General features: G+C 38.5%; 1 protein-coding gene across 2 annotated transcripts in view; it reads left to right on the top strand.

Moving 5' to 3' along the window:
- Nucleotides 1–9,017: 9,017 nt before the first annotated feature.
- The window catches only part of LOC131237502 (uncharacterized), a 35,826-nt gene continuing 25,321 nt past the window's right edge, over nucleotides 9,018–19,522 (top strand). The window contains exons 1-3 of one of the 2 annotated variants that reach the window (XM_058235313.1): nucleotides 9,018–9,212; nucleotides 12,173–12,269; nucleotides 12,388–12,508. In XM_058235313.1, coding sequence (XP_058091296.1) covers nucleotides 9,086–9,212; nucleotides 12,173–12,269; nucleotides 12,388–12,508 — 345 coding nt within the window. In that variant the 5' untranslated portion in view covers nucleotides 9,018–9,085. The remainder of the gene's footprint in view (nucleotides 9,213–12,172; nucleotides 12,270–12,387; nucleotides 12,509–19,522) is intronic. The other variant, XM_058235312.1, reaches the window with a different exon arrangement.

Genomic DNA, 19,522 nt, shown 5'->3' with positions numbered 1-19,522 from the left:
GCATCAGGGAATCAAAGTTGATCCATGAAATATCGAAGCTATTTAAGAAATGCCGCTACAAAAAAAAATGTTAAGAGAACTGAAAAATTTTACAAGGAAAATTAGCTTACGTCTGAAGCTTTATCTCAAACCTGGCAGGGAGATGTCAACTATTCGCTCACCTCATGAAGAAGGCAGTGGAATTTGTATGGGACCAAGCATGCCACAACACATTTGATTCCATCAAGGATTTGTTAAAGCATCCCCCAGTACTGATAGCACCCGTACAAGATGGGCCCTTAATTTTATATATCGCCACATGCGAAAACTCCTTGGGAGCCCTGTTTGCCTAGTGCATGTGTGAGCTATATTCACTTGCACATGTACAGGGGATGCCCCCAGCCCGCGAGACTTTTCTCGTCTTCTTTTATTCACACCAATTGGAACTTGGATGCCCTATCATCCTTTAACCCCGTCGGCTCATCACAGTCAAACCTCATACTTTACATAATTTTTCTGCTCATCGAATTATATCTTTTCAAATATTCTGGCAGGAGCTTATCGTAGATTGTCAATTCACCTATTCCTTCCTCTGTTCCTTTTTTCAAAAGTGCATAAAACACAATTGGCTTTGGATGAGCGGAACTAGCTTGTATACAGAATTTGTTTGGCATAACAAAGAATAGTTTGCTTCTTTCCGCGTACGATGCTGAGATTGTATAAATGGATTGCAGAATCTCCATATGTTCTGGTGATAATAGTGTTAGAGAGGGATGTCCTGGCTGCCTCAGATGCTTTAGGACAAAGTAGAATTTTTTTTCTTGCCAATCATTGTGCTTAAGTCTTGATTTTCAGGCTGCCCATTGCTTAACCTCTTAGACAATTTTACCTATGCTACCTTTTTTTCTGTCACTTTTGTTTCATCGTCCTTTGACAATAAGTCTTCTTTACTTACTATCTCGTCTTTCTCTGATGCAAAGTCGTCATAATAGCATGCATCTGTGAAGAAGGATTCTGCTACTGTATATGGCTTCATGTCGGCCATCACTTTACATTGGAGACCATCCTTATAGTATTCAAAGCATTGGTGTAAAATAAATGGTACGATGCCATACTGGTGCATCCATGGTCGCCCCAAAAGGAGATTATATATTGTCACTGCATCAATTACGTGGCACACAACATTCATGACCAAGTCGTCTATCTCCAATACTAACATGATTTTTCACAGTGCTCTCTGGCCATCTTAGTTAAACCATTAAATCATCATTCCACTAGTACACAAATGCGAACGACAATACCCCAATTTACTGAGCATACTTAACAGTAATAAGTTCACCCAGAACCGTTATCCAGCATTATACGCTTGATTTGCTTTTTGCGGATGTAACCAACGATCATTAACGGCCTGTTGTGCTCCTTTTCTCATTATGTCAAATCATCGTCAGATAAAAGTGATGACAAACATACAGTTGTTTGCTTTCATTTCTTCATATGCATTATTTTGTACTATACAACCTTCTTTTTCTGCCCCGTATTTTTCATTTCGACAAGTAATGCCTTTCTTGCACTGTCATCTGATAAAAGCTTGAATCAATGTCTGTAATGCTAGATTTGGTGCAAATGGCCCCAAGGATTGGGTTTTTACTATACTAGCCCTATGGGAGGGTTTTTCTAGTATTTAGGGCCCACTATAGGGTGTACATATTGATATACATCGTATGATAGTTAACCCTAATGATGATTTACGTATGGACATGTTCAACCCGCTATTTGGATGCGCCGATCGACAGATATGATTAGAAGTCTGTTCAACGTTCACCAATGGTCGATCGGGGCCACAGCTATACAGATATGAGAAGAAAAATATCCTTACTCCACATGTGAAGTTTGGTCGTAAACCGACGGTCCGAAATCCTCAACTTTGCATAAGAGTGGACGACCCAATTCACTTATGTTTCAGCTTCTTCCTTTAGGGTATTTGCACTTTTCATGCACTCGTCATTTAGCTCAAGTTGAGCGGTTCTGGATAGTACCCAGGTCCGACTCCCACGATAGACGTCGAGCTTAGTAAGACGGACATTATTCTATAATTTTGGAACTAGTGGCCCACCAACGAGCGGTCTAGAGCTCGTTTGGAAAATCAGGGCATTTCTGGAATGATTAGGTATTGAGATTTCTCATGGGCAATGATTAGGGTTTTTATTAACTATGTTCATAGTGTGGCCTATTTATAGCTATTGAAAGTGAAAGTTGGTCATAATTACTCTACACCGTCGGTTTTATGATAAAAGAGTAACGGGGTTGATCTGGGCCTTATCTAACTTGGCTTCGGTTAGATCTTTAATTTAGTCATGATTGTCTTGATTAGTTAATGATGGGTCGGTTAGATTTGGGTCCTATGTGAGTAAATCATGGGGCTACACTAGATGTTCAAGTGATTGGACGGATTCGTTGGCTTCCTACGATTGATTAAACAAACTTGTGCGTTCTTTACTGGTATCACCTATGTATAAACTAACATTAAGTGTTAGTGGTCAGTAAGTGATAATATAAGTTAATTACATAAAAAAATTTAAGGATTTTTGAAAATTCAAAACAGTGAAAATTCAGGATGTTACACTTTTAGTCAAGCTTAATCAAATTAAAACGAATGTCTACTATTATTTCCCTTGGAAAACAACATACATAGCAAAATTCTCATAGAAATTCATTAATCCTAGCCTAGATTTGATAAATGGTCACCTATGGATAATGGTCCACACCTAGGTATGGTTCGACGGCTTGCAGAGCTACTTCCAAGGTACCGGTCCCGTGGGATGGTGAGCCGGAGCCCTTCGACAATAGAGTTTGCATGTTAGATCACATGCAAGTGGTTTAGGACACTAAAATTTAGAATAGACTAGACTAATTACCTTTCTATGGCTAGTGGGTCACTCCTACGGTGACGGTGTCATGGGCTCCGATGAGAGTTGAGGTATGAGGGTGAATTCCTCAAAGTCCAGCTCCTTGGAGCTTCCTCCCTCTCTACTCCCTCTATACTCTCTCCTCTCTCTCCCCACTTTGTAGGAAAATTCATACGGGAGAGTGGGAGAGAGATTTTTAGGACTTTTATAACTTGAAATTTTGTGTAAATGGCCTTAGGAACTCTTGTTTTAACAAACCCACCCCTAGAGGGTTGATTTTTGATCCCTGGGGTCATCCTAGTGGGCCCCTGACCCATTTGTGTTATAGGGCAGGTGCCTCATGGTCAGATGAAGGGTTGTTCCAAGTTTGGTGGCAAACGAATGAGTCAATTGATTGCAGGGTCCCGATTTGCAATCAACAGTCACTGATGTTCGATCGGGGTCCCAGTTATACGGATATGAGTAGGGAAATATTTCTGACTTATGACCCAAGTTTGGTTACAATTCAACAATTGGAATATCATAACTTCACCAATGAGTGGAAGGTCTATTTCACTTAAGTTTTCAGATTTCAGCCTATGGAATTCGCGCTTTTCAAGCACTTGGCTTCTGGCTCAAGTTGAGCACTTCTGGGCACTATCTTGGTTCGCCACTCGTGATGGACGTCAAGCCCAGTAAGATAGATATTATTCTATAATTTCATAACTAGTGGGGCACTAACGAGTGGTCTGGAGCTGGTTCAGGTAATTGGGGCATTTTTCTAATGAATTGGGTAGGGAGATTTCTTAGTTGTAGTTGTTAGGGTTTGAATTAACTAAGTTCACAGTGTGGCCTATTTAAAATTAACAAAAATGGTGATTCGGTCATGATCACTGTAAACTGTTGGTTCTGAGGCTAAATGAGTAAATAGGTTGACTTGGTTTGTTAGTTAAGATTCGGGCCATAGCTGGCTCGGCTTTGGGTAGATCTTTAATTCAATTACAGTTGTCTTAACTAGTCAGTTATATGTTGGTTATATTTGGGCCCTAGATGAATAATTTATGAGGCTAGACTTGAGATTTAAGTGATCAGGTGCATTCGGTTATTGAGGAGGTTCGGACATTTTCCATAAACACTTGTTCATCCCCTACAACTTGGTAAGAGGCAAACATGTTTTGATCCTTACAGATGTAACGAGTAGCCCCGATATCTAGTACCCAACGTATTCTTTTGACAAGGTTCACTTTAGATACTATCAAAACTATTTCATCTTGTCCGTTTTGTCCAGTTAGATTGGCTTGAGCTTGAGAAGCCATCTTTTTATGCCTACACTCTCCAATATGATGCCCGAGTTTGCCACAATGGAAACATTTTCCTTTCTTTTTAACCGGTTTCCCTTTCTTATTTTTGAGTTTACATTGTTCAACATGATGATCTGGTTTTCCACAATGGAAACATGTTCCTCTTAAGTATTGACATTGATTAATAAGGTAACCTACCTTTCCACGGTGAGAATATGATCATTAAATCCTCTTATTCTTCTGATTTGTTTTAATCAGGTTAGTGTTGGAGTATAAAAAATGTGTGTGAAGGAAATCATAAAGGAATAAAGAAAAAGAGATGAAGACTGAATGGAAACAAGATGTGTTGCACATGACCACGCAACACAGAATGTATCAGAGGTTCATTGTGCGTCGCGCAATAAGAAGTTTGCAAGCAATAAGCCCCATGGCACAAGATTCGAGGTCTTACATGTGTGAAGGCCTATAAATACCCCACCATTGCTTCATTTGGAGGACACACAAGATCAAAGCTCTTGAAGAAAGAAGATTTTCAATACCTTTGCAAGGTATTGGAGAGAAGAGAAGGAAGAAGAGCCAAGATGGTCAAGTGACCTATTGCTTTGAACTGCGCAACAGAGTCTTGTTGCACCAACCCACGCAATAGGGTTCTATTGTGCGCCAGTAACGGTTAAGAATTTATGTTGTTATGCTGTCGGATTTCCTGAGCCTCCTACAGTCTTTCTTGTAGCTCAGTCATTCCTCTATAAGAGTTGTTGTTTTAGACAGGCTAAAGGGAGAATGGAAGATGTTCAGATCCATACAACACTTCTCTTATTGAGAAGAATGTATCGCAAGCCGAAATGCTGCCAAAATTACTATTTGAAATATTCTATATAATATGTATTTGAAACTTTATACTTTATGTTGAAATTAAGGGAGATACGAGGATGTAAATGAATTCAGAATAAATAAAATACTTTATGATAATTATTCTCTTACTCTTTCTTTGTTATTATTGAATAAGATAATTCCCTCAAACCGAATACATTTGTTTCTTGTCGAAACAGTTAGCATTTAAAGCAATGCTATTAGCATTTTTCTTTTGATACCTTATACGATTAACTTTCTCTATTCAGATATGTATGATAATATTTTCCGTTGAAATTCTATTTTTCTTGTATTTCATCTTGTTTTTGTATTTTTTTCAATTAAAGCATATCAAAGAAAAACATCATTCATTTTTAATCCTTCAGATATAAGTCTTTACATTAAACTTTGATATTCAAGTATCAGATCAGATACGAGTTTATTAACTAACATAGAAAAGTTCAGAAAAGAGGAAATAGCGTACTTTTTGGCACCAGCTTCTTTTAACACATTTTTTAGCCACTGCCGACCAAATATCCTTGGCTCTTTCATATGTAGTGTATACGTCATATAATTTATTAAAAAGGGAATTCAAAATATAATTTCTGCAGTTGTGGTCATCCCTTACAACAGATTCTTTATCAGCTTCATATTGGAAAGTATTATATAGTACATACAATACTTTTAATGTATGTAAAGCAATAGTAAGTTTTTGTTTCTACATTTTAAAATGGTTCCCAGAAAATGGTTTGATTTTAGATAATTCGGTGGTTAGATTTACTGTTATGTTTATCATTGCTACAAATGTACAGATCAGAAAATCAATTTCAAGATTATAAGAATTTTTGGATATGTAAATCCGTAATTATGAAAATTCGGAATTAGAAAAAAATAAAAGAAAATAATAATTTTGAATAATGAGGAATTTAGAAAATTTATTTAATTTGAAGCACGACGAAAGTCACTCTACTTGAAATTGATTTGTCCTCCTTTGGACGATGTCTGTAGTGCAACAGGAATACTGGACAATCAATCTCCAGCATATACTTGAATGTTGTCTTGTCATACTGGGGGACTCGATATACGAAGACCTAAACCGTTATTGTATGTCTAACTCAAAATTGAACTAAATTCATTGTAGAGATTCGAAGTGAGAGAGAGAAAGCTAAAAGATTAAACTTGATTAAAAATTTAGAACCAGAGAAGTCAATTATATAAACTTTAATGGTTGCCTCAAATGGGTGTGTACATACACCTGCCAACGATAATGGTTGTTAGGTTTTTTAAAGAAGAAATCTTTTTGTTTTCAGCTATCTGGAAATACAAAACAAATAACCATTGCAAATCAAAATTTCAAAAAACAACAAAAACTTTTAGGCCTGCAAGTATACTCGCGCGTGTGCATATTGGGGCTGATGGCACACCCCCTCTCCCCAAATCTTCATCTTATAAAATCAAAATTTTCTTATTGCCTATTTGATGTGGGACTAAACTCATACCACATTAAGATAAAATGCCTTTATTGCTTTTTTGCAAAAATTTGGAGGAATTATTTTCAACAAATTAATATGATAGATCTATTTCTCAAAAGGCCTCATCCCAGGTCAATGAGCAAATTGGTCCACTCATCTTGAAGATCCTATCATGGATGGCTTATCTCTCAAAAAATACTCAAGTAAATAATGTTGTCCATCTAATAAGTGGGGAAAAAGTTAGAAAATAAGGAGGTAGATTGCATGCAAGATGCCACTACAGGTATCTATACTGCAACAACCTATTGTTAATGGAAAAAGCAACAACCTATTGTCAATGAAAAAGTGACGTGCGCGTGATAAATATAGGGTCCATTAAAAGAAAAAGATTTTTGACATTTATATGACATGTGCACGGATGCAAGATGCAGGCAACAGTTTGCCACACGCAATCCATGCAAATTGGAATTCAGCGAAATTTTAGAAACAAGGGGTTTGATGCACTTCGTCATCACACCAATTACCATTGAATGCAGCCTCCCAAAGACCCCAAAATACAAATTGTTGCATTCAACTGTAATAATGGCCGGGTGGAATTGTCCTTTTCTCTGCTAATTATACAATTCAAATTCATATATTAAAAGAAAACTTCTTCTTTTCCATTATTTGACATGAGAATCCATAGTTTCCAAACACATCCTTACAACATGAGCCATTTGTCTTATGAAAAGACGATGCAATTTGATAAATTAGGGAATGACTGACCAGGTCAGTTGATCATTCACCCACTGTGATGTATGTGTTTAATATTCAAGCCATCGTGGACGGTAGGAAACAATGTTGATTGAACACCCATTATTAAAAACTTCTTTCTTGGGTCTACCAGACCTCTACAATTTTTATTTGCCGTCCAACTCACAAATCTAGATAGCGGAAAACATAAAATCAACTTAATTTGAAACTTTTGTGACTTTTAAGAAGTTTTTAATGATAGACGTTCAATCATCACTGTTTCTATAATGTGGTCCACTTTATATTTGGATATACTTTATTTTCAAGCTCATGCCTAAAATGATTTGGCAAAATGAACCGACTTAGATTTTGGCAGTGATCCCTCCAGTACCCACGTCTGTGATGGAAAAGCTGTGGGCCCACCATGATGTATGTGTTTTATACCGACCCTTCATTTTCCTAGGTCATTTTAGATCCAGATATCAGGTGGATCATACCATAGGAAAGAGTGGTGATTTAACGCCCACCATCAAAACTTCCCAAGCCCACCATAATGTTTATTTGCCATCCAACCAGGCTTAGAAAATTGGAAAACATAAATATGGGTTTGATCCAAAACTTTTGTACTCCAAAAAGTTGTTAAAGCTGGGCGTTCAATCACCACTGCTTCCTATGATGTGGTCCACTTGAGATTTGGACGTGCATCACTTTTGTGCTCATGCCCTGAAATGAACTGCAAAATGAATCCAAAGGATAGATAAAACATGTATCTCATGGTGAGGCTCTGTGGGGCCCACTCTAATATTTGTGTTTTATCCAAGTCGTCCATCTATTTTAAGAGATAATCTTAGCACATAAGTACATTTTGAAAGATCATTTTAAGGTAAAGGAGGTAAATCTCAGGCTTGACTGGATCCCACTGAAAATGACACTACTGTTAAAATATTTTTAGAGCCTAGTGTGATATTTATTTGCATCCAAATTATTCATAAGGTCATATAGACTTTGATGAAAGGAAAATATAAATATCATCATGACCCAAAATTTCTATGCCATTAAAAGGTTTTCAATTTTAGGCATTCAATTCCTATTGCTTTCCTTTGTGTGGTCTACTTAAGCTTTCGATACGCATTTTGTTTGTGCTCATGTCCTAAGGATGATCTTTCAAAATATGGCTTTCATAAAATACACATTTAATGTGTGATCCGTCTCCCGCCTATGGATTATTTGGGCTTGGCTTCGGTGGATCCACGGATACACCGACGTGGGTGGGATCCCAGACAGTAGGGCTGACGCTGATGTATTTTCCTTGCGTCCACACTGTCCAATCATTTTGACAGATTACTTTAGCGTAAGATCTAAAAAATGATTTAGATTCAAAATCTCAATTGGACCATGCCATAAGAAATAATGGTGAATGACCATTAAAAACTTACTGTGGGTCACAAATTTTTTTGGATGAAGCTGATTTAGTGTGGACCTTCATTAAGATCTTTGTGACCTTATCAAAAGGTTGGACGGTAAATAAACATTTGGGTGGTCTCTAAGAAATTTTTAATGGTGAGGATTCAATCACCACTGTTTCCTGTGGTGTGGTCCACCTAAGACTTAAAATCTGCTTCATTTTTGGTTCATGATGTATAATTAGCTTCCAAAAAGGATGGACGGCGTGGATGTAAGTTAAATAAATCAAGGTGGGCCCCACGGTTAGGGACCCACCCACCTCAATGGATCAGACATCCACCAAATCCGCGCCCGACTATTCGACCTTATGACGGTTATTCAGGGTCCCAGCACCAGAGCAGAAAATCTTCAGACATTCCGTCCCCTACTTCTCGTAATCTTCAGTTCTCAGAGAAGAAGGAAGATGAAGAGAAGGACGATTTATGCGTGCGGAGTAGCGATTCTAAGCTTTGTTGTTCTGATGATCGTAACTCCCTCCATTCCTCAATCCCAAGAATATCACGATTTCGCTGACCAACGCCAATATCTCGGTACTCTCTCTCTCTCTCTCTCTCTCTCTCTCTCTCTCTGTGAAGAAAAAACAATACCTAGATTTTTGAGTTGCGGTTACGTGAGTTACTCATCAGAAATCTTGAGATGGATTATGGGTTTTGATTTCCTTTCTTTCTTCGATTATGAAATCGTTTAGGGTCTGTTTGGTTGCACCAAATCTTGTCAGATATCATGAAGTTTTGCACCGAATTCGACTGATTAATCATGGAATTTCATTGTATTTGGTGCTGCCCAACGCACCCTTACACTCTTTTTAGAATGATGGATGCGAATTGCCTGTGCTCCCGGCCTCATGAGCTTCCTGTGGTCGGAAGCTATTTGGGGCTCACAGAGATCCCTGTGAGAAATCCACTCCGTCCATCAGTTTCTCAAGACCAAAGTAGGATATGAGTCCAAAAATCAGGAAGATCCAAAACTCTGGTGGGCCGCACAACATGAAACAGTGAGAACGGAAACATCCACCTTTAACACCTTCCTGGAGCCGACCATGACCATCCAAACAGTTCATAGGGTTATTACCACTCATATGAACTGTAGGCACAGATAAACTTCTTTGACCCTGCCAAAGTTTCCAATGGTGAGCATTCAATCCCTGCTGTTTCGTGTGATATGGCCCACCTGAGTCTTGGATGTGCCTGATTTTTGGATTCCTGTCCTATTTTAGTATTGAGAAACTGATGGACGGAGTGGATTTGTCATGGGCATCTCGCTTCTGACCATGGGCATAGGCAATTCGCGTCCTAGAATGATATATCTATTTTTTCCCCACCGGCTAACCGAATTAGGCATGGTAGTCTTCGGGATAACTGAAACAGCTCTTGCCCGTGAAGCGATGGGGGCTGATGATTTTGCAGCATGGGTTCCAAGCGAAAGCTGATGACTCTCATGATCGTCCCTGGATCACGATCTTAACCTTTATGTAATGCTTTTGATGGAGGACGACTAAAACCATGTAGTTTACATCTTATGGGGTGATTATGGATAGTATGGCGACATCCGATTTGATTGACATTATAGCTTGTGATCTTGAGAAATTGCTTTCTAATATGGCTGTTAATGGGCCACGCCAAAGCCAAGCAAGATCAAAAGTTTTAATCAGCTGTGTCCAATAGGCTTGGCTTAATCAGTTCAAAACCAAAGCCCAAACCATGTCAGGAGTCAGGACTGTCCCCATGAGATCCTTATTCCATCATTTGAGGTGTGGAAAGAAAGGAATGAGAGGAATTTTTTCTCCCCAGCAAGCCTTTGTTTTGTGGACATACGAAGAGAAGAATTGCTTCCTTGATAGGGGATTGGGCTTGAGTGAGATCAGAGTTTCAAGGTGTTTTGCCAGTAGAGATTATCTGCGAGTTGAGAAGTGTGGTAGCTGCAGCGGTTTCAGGTGTCTAGCTTTCTGTCTGGCCTTGTTGTTATCTCTTCCCCTTTGTAGCCTTCTTTTTTTTCCTTACGGTAGCTCCTCAAGATGGCTGTGTGTGACTGGCAAGATGGCCGCTCAGCTTGTTGCTCCTTGGTGTCTTCCCGTTTGTTTTCTGCTATTGTTTTTCTCTTGTTTTTTTTTTTTCCTAAGTAAAATCATGGTGATATTTTCCAAAAAGAAAAGGGACAAAAAGGTGGTAAAGTGTGTAAAATTAGAATGGGAAGAAAGCAATTGATTGTAGTTCCAAAGACAGCTGCCCAATTTTGCAAAACGTGTCGCACAGTCATGTTTCATAGTTTTGTTGAGCTTCCCGGAATGCCTACAAGCCACACTTTGGAATCCATTTCATTCATGTCATGGAACTCAAAACATTTTGGAATAGTAATTTACCCCATTGACGTTAGAGAGATCTAGCAAGTGAGCATCAATGACAATGTAGTCAAAAGAAGAATGACAAAACAGAAGACATATTGTGACAATCCACCTGCTGTAGATAGTATCAATTTGTGATGAACGAAGAGAATGAGGTCGAATCTTCACCACTTTCTTTTTATTTTTTTTATTTTTATTTTTATAAATTTTAAAGGTAGGTCAAATCTTCACGTTCCTCTACTCCTTAGGTAAAACACAAATCTTTTCCCTCATTTCTTGAGTCAGTTTGGTTAGAGAGAAAACTGTGGAAAATAATACAAATTCGCCTTATGTGACAATTTCCTTTGAGAAATGAAAAAAAGAGTGGGAAATCAATTTCCTTTTCCACGGAAAATGATTTAAACCATTTCCCATAGAAGGGGGAAAAAAACTTGTTAAATGTGGATTTCCACAGTAACAAGGGAGTTCTTGCCCTTTGACCTTTTAACATTTATATGGAAAACAACACTCCCAACCAAACAACATAATAATTGTTGGATCCCTGAATTTTCTATTTCTCGAGGATTCTATAGCGGTTTTCCACATCCATATTTTGAATTCTCTCTAAACAGACATGCCCTAACAATTGTCCAACATTGAGAGAAAACCATAGGTGAAGGTTTGCTTGAACCTTAAGCTAACTTAACCATTAAGCAAACCTTAACCTCGAACCGAGTCCTAATAAACTCTAATTAACCCGTATCATCAAAACACAAAAATAGCAATTAAAAAATAACAAGTAATGACATCCATGGCCCACTGGTGGGTCAGATCTTCATACGGGACCATTCCGGCTATAGGGTCCACTCTTTATGCAATCTTGCCCTAGAGTGTGGCTATATCACCCCTTAAGGAGAATGATAGTAATCGTGCACCAAGATTCCCTACTCGGCCATGACCTTGCTCTAACACAATGCTTATCTTTAACTTAAGAAAGATGTTGGTGCTCAACCAACAATTAAAACCCCTGAAATCCACGATAACTCGTAGGTGGCATTTTCTTCATGTTAGATTTTGTAGGATTGGTTTCTCTAGTTGTGTAGTTATTGATTAATTTCAAATGCTGCCATCTTTTACATGACACATGTTCTGTCTTTTTTGTCTTTGTAGGCATACCTAATGCATTGAATGTGGTTTCAAACTTCCCATTTCTTCTTATTGGAGTCACTGGGCTTATACTTTGCTACCGAAATTACTTTAGGTTAAGGTAATGCTAATGGTAGCAAGATTTTTCGTAACTTTTTAAAAACTAAATGCTCAAGTTAGAAATAGATCCCATTTCGCATACCCTAATTATCATATAATTATTGTTTTTCTTTGGATAGCCTAGAAGGAGAAGTGTGGGGTTGGGCATGTTTCTTTGTTGGTGTTGCTGCTGTTGCCTTCGGGTCCTCCTATTATCATCTCAAGCCTAATGATGCTCGACTTGTTTGGGACCGCTTGCCTGTAAGCTTCTTTTTTAACTGAAAATATTATCCCCCCTTTTCTTAGAATTCTCTCTAATGATATCGTCAGAAAGGAATTGATATCTGAAGATTAACGCACTTAATGTTTATGGGATTGTCTTTACATGAGGCATATGGAAATATGCTTGAAATGATTTGTCTAGCCTTTTGTATCACATGCATGTAAATGTCCCTATGCAATAAGAAATAATCGTGTTAAAATCTTCAAAAGGAGTTGTAGGTTTCTTTGCTAAACTCAAGAATTTTCTGCCTGATCGGCATGAGAAAGATGAATCATAGAAGGTAACAGGAACTTGTGGGTGCTGGTAGGAAGAAGCAATTAGAGAAGGTAGATGACGACATTTTGATGTTGAGTGACCAGGTTAACAAATATAACAAACAATCTGAGGCTGATAAGTGTATGCACGAAAAATGTTGTCAGGCTGGAAATAGATCGATTGCTGCTACCTCTGTTACCATGACCTCTTGGTGAACTGTTGTGGTCACAACCTCAACTATTCTATTGAGCACTGAGATCCAGACAACTACTTAAGGCAAGCACAACCACCAGTTCCACCATGACCAATAGGAAGCTGTCTGGATTCCAAGATAGGGTACTATTGAAGATGTGCTTCTTGCTGAAGAAGAATGGTAAAGGCAAGTATCACTGGGGATGTGAGAGAAGAGAGTAGATAAAATGACTCATATTTGGTTTCAAGATGATTGCATATCAGGTGTAATTTGTCTATATCAGAGATGAGACAAGCAATAGTGGGGAGAAGAGATGACCTGCTCTGCTATCATGAAAGGGACTTTGAAGCATGTGAGTTGTTTCTTTCTCTATTGAATGAATGGAATAAGTACAAAGATATGACATTTGTAGAATTCTTAAGTCTACCTAGGAAGATTCTAGAAAATTTCCCAAACTTATCTAGAGACGTTTTGGAGATCTTTTCAAGCCTATCTAAAATATGCAGATAGATTACAAGAATAGTCTCATAGTACATATAAATTGCAAAGAATGCTCGTTTTAGAATCAATGCTATTGCTTAAAAATGATTATCGTAGATTTTCATGAGTTAATTAGTGATGCCTTGTGTAGAAGGGCTAAATGATTGACTCGACAAATTTTTTTGCTTACTTGACTACCTTCATTTTAATGTCATTGGAGCTCAATAAATTGCCTCTACTAGTGTCTCTTTAACACTGTCATCAATTTTGAAGACTTAATGTTTGTCCTTTTCCAATTTGGATTGGGAGAGATGACACGTGCTTGAAGAGGCTATTTGGTTCTTGGCATGATACTTGATCAACCCCCTTGTGATATTATCGTTAGTTGCATCATGCATGAACATTCTAAACAGGCACTTCTCCAATCACATAAACTGTAATTACCATTTATTTAAAAATAATAATCCAAAATGGTAATGGTGATGTTCAGAGTAGCCAATGAAGGTTGTATGTTAAATTTCAATGATGTAACTAAGATGGGCTTGTTGAGCACTGCATTCATCAGGAGAAAGATTGTGGAGCTAATTTTTTAGTGTTTATGCACAAAGACACATCTTCATTGAGTTGGTAGAACCTAAGATGCTACAAGTGGTTGACTCCAAAAAAGACCTTGAGAGTAATCTAGAATAAGATAACAAGACGAGGGCTGAAACAATGTTCGAATTATCTTCGATATTATCTTTATCTCCAGCTCAACAATCCCAATAATGTTGGTAGTATCAGGAATTTCAGGTATTAGCAATGTATTGCTAAGTATCGCCAACGTATCAATATCACTAATGTAATCGCCAATATTTTCGACTATGTAAATTCTAGGTGTCGCTTGTATTGCCAATGCATCAATATCGCCAATGTATCGCCAATATTTTTTACTATGTAAATTCTAGGTTATGCTTGTATCATAAGTGTATCAACAATATTTCAATAATATCGCCAACGTATTGATATCATCAAAATTTTGTTTATTAGAAAAAAAAAAATCATTTTGAATTTATTTTTTACATGGGCGCATGGTTTTATATAGTGTTTAATTTGTCATTTATAATATTGATAATATCTCAATATTATCGATATCGCAACATACGCGATATTGAGACCACAATCTTTCATTTCCTTTTCAATTGTTGATGATTTCTTGGTGAAATATCATGTTTTGTTGATATTTTGCAATATCGATGGATGTTTGGATGGTTAAATAGGCCGGATAGAAAGTTTAGTCTGATTTCTTACAACAACACATGCTTTTAAGGCCCCATTAAATGGAAACTTTTTATATATGCATTCTTTTTGCATTTTTTTTTTTAAAATTTCTAAATATGCAAATATGTACATTTTAACACCTGAAGTTCTGCTGATAATTCCATCGTCTTTCCCATGTTTCCCCACATTTCTGGTTATCAGCGATATTATCGGCGATATCGATATTGTTTCCATATCCCTGGCCATCGAAACTTGTAGCGATACCGATACTTCGAACATTGGGCAGAAAGCAAAGAAATAAAGATTTAGGGAATAAAGTATAAAGAGTATACCCAGGATAATAACAATGGTGGTTAACCGCATCTCTATATACTTCCATTATTATTATTATTATTTTTTTTTTAATAATCTTTTTCCATTTTACTCTATGGCCTATCTTCCTTTCACTTTTCATTTTTGCTCTTACTTTTGATTCTTTAGGTTTTTACTCCCCACTTTTCACCCCTTTCACTTTTTTATTCTTGTTTAGAGCATGCATGACTTGAGATAACAAATCAACTGAAGGAGGAGGAAATCAAATGGAGACCGAACCACTTGGCACAAAGAGGAGGATGGGAATGCAAAGGTTTTACATGGCACTACCAATGCTTGGCAAGGTATAATAGAATCCTAAGCGTTTCGGTCGATAGTAGGAGTATTGGCTATAAATTACCCCCGGTGAGGAGTTTCGAACACGAGACCTCCCGCTCTGATACTACTTTGATGCAGGACAATTAACCACTTACTCTAAAAGCTCGAACTGATAGAGCATGGCGAATCAATCCCTTTATCTCATAGCCTAGGCCCCACATCCCATGGGTTAGGACCTCGGCCAAGCCCCCCTCCTGGGCCCCACTTCACATGGGTTCCGCTTCACATGAGCCACCCGCTTCACACAGGTGGGGCCCGCCTCAGACGAACCACCCGTTTCACACGGGCTGCCCACCTCGAGTGTGACCCTGCATCCTACAGGCCACCCCACTCGAGCTCGGTGTGAAAATGCCCTTGCGTTGGTATCATTTGCAAATTGTACCTTGAGAAACATATGACCGTGTGGATTAAGATTTGCTAGACCATATGTTGGGACAGCTAGGCTGTGGTCTTCACTAGAGGCGGTGAATACGAGCTTGCGTTTAGTCTAGCAAGTTCTCCATGTTGATTAATAGCTCTCCAAATGGTTTCTTCAAGGCCTTGAGGGGGCCTTTGGCAAGGAGATCCCCTCTCCCCCTTTTTTATTTGTGGTGGTTTCGGAGGTGCTCTTAATAGAATGTTGGATAAAGGCTAGGTTGTGGGTCTAATCACTAATCAGTGGGTTCAAAGTGGAAAATGTCAAGCTTCAAATTTCTCATCTTTAGTTTGTTGATGAAACCATTATCTTTTGTGAGGTAGATCAAGCCATGCGATACAACCTGCTTCGTTGGGTACTTAAGGCTACCACAACATCCCAGTTAGAGAGTTATAAGTGTAGGAGAGGTGGGAGCAACACCAATTGATCATCGATCCGGATCCCAGTGGAGTCATGCTAGTTCCTGTGCCAATATCCATACCTTACCTGGTCCCAGCAACAACCATTAGACGCTGGAGATCGAGTTCAAGCATATTGAGTGATGTAGAACACATGATTTAATGCTAGCAAGCAACATGGAGATTATGAAATAGTCCATAAAGTAATTCAATTAATAGAAGATGCTAATTCACTAAGTAATTAAGAGTAAATAATAGGAAATAAAATCTGATTTAGCCTAAATCACATGCCCCCGTGCTAAGAAATCACATAAATCAATTAAAACTAGGCTTGATGGAAGGATAAAACTTCCAATTTAGCATAGGCATGTTCCACACTCAATGGATAGATTTGTAGGTTTTATGATTAAGGTTAGGAAGGGGGAAATCTAAAATTTGAAGAATTAGGGTTCATGGGAATTGAGAATTTTGGAATTAGGGTTTTTTTCTTTAGAAATTGGTGGAAAATCCAGGAAAGTTAGGGATTTTAGGTTTAGGGTTAGGGTTTTGGGAATGGAAGAAAGGGCTTTTGATATAAGGATGATAGAAAGCCAAAAGGGGCTAGATGGGATTCACACGTGTGGCCGTATGGTCACACGTGTGGCGTGAGGCGGATGGATTTAGGTCGGTTAGGGTTCGTATTGTGGATGAGTATGGGAAAGTTGGGTTTGGGAGAATACGAAGATCTGTGATGGGAGAATGAAGAACCTGAAGAAAATACCTGGATGGGGAAGAAAAGAGAAGATGTTGGGATGGATGGAGACCTCGCACATCCGTTGATGAAGATTAGCCTCGCACCAATCTCCCTTCCCAATCTCATGGAAGTATCTTCCAATCACATGAAGATAGAAAAAGAAAGCAAGAGCCTCTCTCTCTCTCTCTCTCTCTCTCTCTCTCTCTCTCTTTTAATCACAAAATCCAATGAGGGTTGGATCTCCACCCCCATGTGCTTTCATTATTTAAAATTTGGAATTAAAAATTCAGCATACTTACAACCATGTCACTCACTTAAGTGAAGTGGCCCATCGCCCAAAATAAGAAAACGAAAACATTTATTATCAATCTCAACCATCAAATAAATCCTAAAAATAACAAAAAACTTAAAGAAAGTAAGATTAGAGTCCAAGGGGCCCAGATCTAAAAGATATAGTGGCTCGATAGCCTGATCAACAAGATCCAACGGTTGGATCGACATGAAATAAATCCTATGACTAAAATAATCTCATAAGCAGCCCACATGCATCATCCCAAGGTGGGGTCTTCCTGATGCACGTCCAATGCATGTGGGATCTTCAAAATGGCTCGACAAGCCCCATCTGGAACTCGTCTCTCATCCAAAAAGAAAGCTGCGCTGATGTGGGTGGTCGTCTCCGTCTCTGGAACAACTAAGTATGTCCTCCGATGTCCCCATCATTGAGTTGATCCAGTCTTCTAATCAGAAGTTTCTTTAGTCACACCAGTGGCTTTTACCCACGAACATATCGCCCAAAAATAGTGGAGGGTCGAACAAATTGACAGACAAAGCCTTTCTTTTTGGTTACCCTTGAATGGCTTGGTACACGCTTGTAGACCCTTGACTCAATCTTGGATGCTGATCAATGGCCTATTTACCGAATTGTGATTCTTTTAAGGCCTATTGTTGCAAACGAATACGACGGTGTTGATTTCGATGTATTATCTTTCTATGACATTTTAGTATACCTTTCTTTTCTCTTGTACATGACCTTGTGTACAACCTTTTTTCAAGCATTCAAACCAACCAATTTCATCTTGATTGAAATCCTGGCAATTATACCAAACTGTTCTTCCAATGAAGTGGTATATATAAAAATCTTCCTTTGTTCCAATGAAGTATCTCGAGAAGTGAGCGAATGAACTCATGGTGAACAACTTTAGGAAGGCCACGAGGTGTTTCGAAGTGGTGTTAGGGCTAAAGGTTAATATCTCCAAAAGCGGACTTCTAGGGATTTATACAACCAAGGAGGAGGTTGTGAGGTTTGCTAAAGTCTTTGGGTGTCCTTCTGGGACCTTTCTATTGACTTATCTTGGTCTTCCTCTCTATGTGGGCAAGTTGGCGAAGCATTTGTGGGGACAAGGTTATCAAAAGAATGGAGAGGAAGTTGTCGAAGTGGAAGAGTCGACATTTGTCGTTTGGAGGCAGGATTACACTTATTAAAGCTGCACTATTGAACTTGCCCCTATACTCAGTGTCATTGTTTAGATGCCCAAAGTCAGTTGGCTAGGTTGGAAAGATTGAGGAGGGACTTTCTTTATCAAGGCACTATAGGAAATTGCATAGTTTCACCTTTTTAATTTGGGGGGATGTATGCAGACCTTATGGAGGAGGTGTAAGTACTAGAAGGTTGGATGATGTATGTAGAGCTCATGATCAGAGAAGTTCAAGATTGGTCCATCTGTCTCTCTCAAAGGTAGCTTGGTTGTCTTCAACTTTTTGCATCAGTCTCTCGTTCCTTGGCCTATGGCTTGAGGATTGCTGCTGGTTCTGTCTTAAGTTGTTTAGGTCTTTTAGTTTTTCATCCTTTTTTTTTGTCCTTTGGTTTCTTGTTGCTTTGTTTTTTTCCCATCTCGGGCCCGTGTTTTGTTATGTTTTTCTCTTATAATATATTGCATCCTTTAAATGAAATAAAATAAAAAAAACCGCGTTGCTAAGCAAATAGGTATGGAGGTTTTTGGTTGAAAAGGGAGTTTATGGAGATTTATGATCGTAACTACAATGTCAACTATAAGGGGTGGTGAATCATATTTATATAGGGCTTCTAACATATAAAAGGTGGTCTCTAGCATGGTGAGCAAAATCATGGAGAGAATTCAGCTATGGTGTGACATGCTAGGCTCTCTTTGATTACGAAAGTTGTATCTTCTGTATGTAGATTATGCTTTGCTCTTATGTGAGGCGGATGAGGAGAGAATTCAGCTCTGGTGCGACGTGTTAGGCTCTCTTTGATTACGAAAGTTGTATCTTCTGTATGTAGATGACACTTTGCTCTTATGTGAGGCGGATGGATTGAAAGTTGATAATCTTCGATCGATTATCACTGGAGGCAGTTTTGGGATTAAAGTTCAATATAAGTAAAAGTGAATTGTTGGGGGTGGGTCTCTCAAAGGATGAGGTTGAGAGCTTTGCGGCACGGTTTGGATGTAGGGTAGGCTCATTTTCATCTTCATACCTGGGGCTTCCCTTATGTATAAGGAAACTGGCTAAGCATCTATGGGATAAAGTGATAGAAGGTTTGAAAGGAAA

Source organism: Magnolia sinica, chromosome 2 (assembly GCF_029962835.1).
Source record: "Magnolia sinica isolate HGM2019 chromosome 2, MsV1, whole genome shotgun sequence".
NCBI classification, from domain to species: domain Eukaryota; kingdom Viridiplantae; phylum Streptophyta; class Magnoliopsida; order Magnoliales; family Magnoliaceae; genus Magnolia; species Magnolia sinica.
The sequence above is the reverse complement of the archived record's forward strand: the minus strand, read 5'-3'. Positions and strand labels throughout refer to the sequence as shown.